General features: G+C 39.3%; 1 protein-coding gene across 1 annotated transcript in view; it reads left to right on the top strand.

Moving 5' to 3' along the window:
* Positions 1-120: 120 nt before the first annotated feature.
* MTFMT (mitochondrial methionyl-tRNA formyltransferase) overlaps positions 121-3,808 on the top strand; it is a gene marked incomplete at its 5' end in the record, with an annotated part of 4,982 nt that continues 1,294 nt past the window's right edge. Inside the window, 6 exons of the mRNA XM_010078301.1 lie at positions 121-333; positions 758-880; positions 1,706-1,808; positions 2,259-2,334; positions 2,905-2,996; positions 3,526-3,607. Of these exons, the coding sequence (XP_010076603.1) occupies positions 121-333; positions 758-880; positions 1,706-1,808; positions 2,259-2,334; positions 2,905-2,996; positions 3,526-3,607 (689 nt within the window). The remainder of the gene's footprint in view (positions 334-757; positions 881-1,705; positions 1,809-2,258; positions 2,335-2,904; positions 2,997-3,525; positions 3,608-3,808) is intronic.

Here is a 3,808-nt window from a genome sequence, read left to right as displayed (position 1 = left end):
AAGTTGGAGGGGCAGGTGATGTGGAAAGGCTCAGGGGCACGGCGAGGGGTGGAGGTGAACTGGCCTTTGCGTCTCCCTTCCTCTGCCTGCATGAGGCTTTCAATCCCTTGTCCACCCCAGGAAGCCCGGCGAGGACTCGCTGGTGTCCAGGCTGGAGGTGGTGACCCTACCGTCCCGCCTGCCTGGGGAGCTGCCCGTGAGGAGCTGTGCCCGGGAGCTCCAGCTGCCTGTTCACGAGTGGCCACACACGGGACCCGTGGGGCAGTTTGATGTGGGTGTGGTGGCATCGTTTGGACGTCTCCTAAGTGAGGACCTTATTGTGCAGTTCCCATAGTGAGTTGACAGGACATCTATTGCTGCTTCGTTAGCAAAGTTGGACTGTTTTTGTGTCAGCACCTGGGACTTGTAGCAAATGAGGTCAACTTCTGTCCTGAGTTCAACTACTTAGCCTGAGCCTTGCTTTTGTCGTTGTGAGGTTTGCTGTTGTTCTTTAACACGTTGATGTAGAGCCATGCAAATGTTCATCATGTGTGTTTACCTTTATTCCTCTCATCTCCCTTTCTGTGTTCACTGAGAAACTGAAGTTTATATAGTGTGGATTTTCCTTTAAATGTGTATTTAAACTGGTAATACTTCAGAAAGTCGGAGGAGTTAATTCTTAAAGTAGTTTCAGTGTAAAAAATGTTGCACACCCGTTTACATATGGGTTCAGCTTCAGGTACTGTTCCTGTTCTAACCTGAAAGTATTTCAATTCAGTGGCATCCTGAATGTCCATCCCAGCTGTCTCCCCCGATGGCGTGGTCCTGCACCAATAATCCATACAGTGCTTCATGGCGATAAAGTGACTGGGGTGACAATTATGGAAATAAGACCAAAAAGGTAGGTTAGATGTGCTTCCCAAAACAGCTTGCTGCTTCTGTTGTCTCTTTAAATTATCACCACTTAAATCATGATTTAAATAATTCTGTGTAATCACTACTTTTTTAATGTGCCTGTGTGTTTAATATTAAAATTTGAAACACTTAGAAACTTCCATCTGGCCTTATGAGACTTGCCCCAAATGCAGTATTTTAGTGAGTGTGTAATTTGCACCCTAGACTCTAGGCCTGTTCTCTGATTCTCAGCGTTATTATAGGGAGCAGACAGAGAACAAAGAGTCACACAGCTAGATGGATAGGCTTGTGTGATGTGACAGAACAGATCTGGCTTTCAGACCTCAGAGTTGCCTGTCGCCTCCTGTAAGCGAAATGGAGGACAAGAGGGATGAGAGAGAGATTCTGTGTTTTAGTTTCAGCACAAACTCTGGCTTAAAAGGCTTGTGAAAGCACATTATCATAGTTATCTTTTCTTTCTTAGATGCCTGTCTGATAACAGATCTCCAGGAAAGCGCAAGACAAACTTGTTCTGAATATTTCGGGTTATATTTCGGGTTCTTTCTTCTCAGATATCATGCTTCTGAAGTGTAAATTTGCATTCATATCAACCTCAGCTTGCTGAGCTGAATCTTGCTCGCCAAGATATATCTGATATTTTCCCTGTGTTGTCTCGTGAACCAAACATTATTTAATAATGTGTGAAAAATGAAGTTTTAGAGGCAAAAAAGGGTAATTGGTAACTGAATTCATATATTGAATGTAGACTTTTGAACTGCTATTTTAGTTATTGCTTCTCCTCCAGTAAGCCTGCATGTTTTCTGCTTTACAGGTTTGATGTGGGTCCAATTGTTAAGCAAGAAGAGTTTGCTGTTCCTCCCCGCTGTACTGCAAGGGAGCTGGAAGTGATGTTATCAGAGATGGGTGCAAACATGGTAAAGTCACGCAAGCAGGTGTCACTTCTGATTAGTACCTTGCTTTTCACATGTATACACAGAATTCTTTTTAATCTTGTTCCGCTTCTATTCAGTGAAGAACTCAAGTGCTTTGTATGGAAACAGTGCAGTTTTTTGTGTCATTGAAGTGAATAGCTGCTTTTTCATCTTGATAATCAGCTTTTGTCCTCTTCTAGGATTAATATCAGAGATCATCCATAAAAGAATACTTGGGGGTTTTTATTGGGATTCAGTGGGAAGGATACCTTTAGTGTGTTTGTGTGTGTGATAAAAGTCTTCTGAATATACTGATCCAGTTTTCTAAAAGCTCACAAGAAAGTTTTGCTGATGAAAAATTAAGTACTATATTTGTATGTCTTGTATTTGATGTTACTCTTAATATAATCTATTTAGTTTTGATAATCCTCTGTACAAAATTTAATTTTGCAGCTGATATCAGTTTTGAAAAACTTGCCTGAAAGCTTAAGAAATAAAAAAGAGCAACCAAAAGAAGGAGTAACATTTGGTAGGTACACATCAGATTTAATGCAACTTTTTCTTTTTTCCTTTCATCAGCTGGAAGACTAAGTTTTTTCCTACTGAGCTGGGTTATTTTTTTTTTTTTTAGATACATTTCTTATTATGGTCTTTTCACTGCCTTCTCTATCTCAAAAAAGTCATACAGGGGAAAATTGCTTCAGAATTCTTCAGACTTAGTACATTAGTGGTTTTTTTCCAATTGCCTGTACAATATAAAAATCACTAGTAATGTCAGAAAATCTGAGGGAGTCTGTTACTCTTCATGGTTGTAACGCAGACAAAAGCGTTACAGTTGTGCTTGTAAATCTGTGTTATCAGTTTGCAGTGCAGTGGGTAAATAAAAGAAGAACTGAGAATAAAATATAAATAATCCAAATTGAGGTTTTTACAAAATCTTTTCTCCAGTTGTTGTCTAAGGTACCTGTGGCTAGACAGTAAACCTACCATTGGTCAGGATAAAATTGGGTTTAAAATAGGATAAAATAGTACAGTTCTTTATTTGCAAAAAGATGCAAAACAAAATATGAAGTCTTCTAATTTCCTTTTTTCCTCTTAGCTCCTAAAATATCTGTAGCTAAGAGTTGTATAAAATGGGAAGAGCAAACGGCTGCGCAAATAATTCAGCTGCATCGGGCAATAGGAAGTATGGTAAGACAGTGGATTTTTTGACCCTTTTTTGTCCTCTAGCATGTCCAAGTTTGCTGTAGATCTTTTAACTATTGACTAAAACTCACATTTCGTTGTTTTAGCCCCTAAAACCTCACATGTGTTTTAAAATCCCAGCATAGTTTAGCATTAGAGGTGGAATTAGTGTGGAGGAGAATTTTCATGAACTTGATCCCAAGTGTGAAATCAGTTCAATAATTTTGTGTAGTTTCCTTACCTCGGATCTGTTTGAGAGGGTTTCACAACCCTATAATGACATCTGTACGTGACAGTAAACAGCTGTGTAGCCAGATGCTTAACTCTTTACTGCACATGCTAACTGTTTGCTTGTCAATGAGATGAGGAGGAACAAGGAAAACAACGTATAATAAGGAAAGTCTCTTATCTGGACATATACCTAAATTATCCCCCTAATGTTGTTATCCCAGGTGTCTTGCATAAGAAAAAAAGCTAGACAGTTGCCTGGAAATTGTGAAAATATTGTCAATGTGTCATCTGCTTCTGTTTCCAGTTTCCTTTGCAGACGCTCTGGAAGGGTACTACTGTTAAACTTCTGGATTTTGTGGAAGTGGATAATATCACTGGTTTTGCTGGTATTTGCTTTTAAATTAATTTGCTAAATTAAATTTTCCTGTCTTTTCAAACACTGACTTGGTATTCGTACACAATTGTACCAAACACTAGCTTTCAGTACTGATTTCTGAAGCTCTGGTAGAGCTAAATCAGTGTCGTATATGCTCAGAGTGCAGGAAGTTTTTGTGCCCAAAGATGAGCATAAAATAGGTTTTAAGGAC

Source organism: Pterocles gutturalis, unplaced genomic scaffold (assembly GCF_000699245.1).
Source record: "Pterocles gutturalis isolate BGI_N339 unplaced genomic scaffold, ASM69924v1 scaffold45538, whole genome shotgun sequence".
NCBI classification, from domain to species: Eukaryota; Metazoa; Chordata; class Aves; order Pterocliformes; family Pteroclidae; genus Pterocles; species Pterocles gutturalis.
The sequence above is the reverse complement of the archived record's forward strand: the minus strand, read 5'-3'. Positions and strand labels throughout refer to the sequence as shown.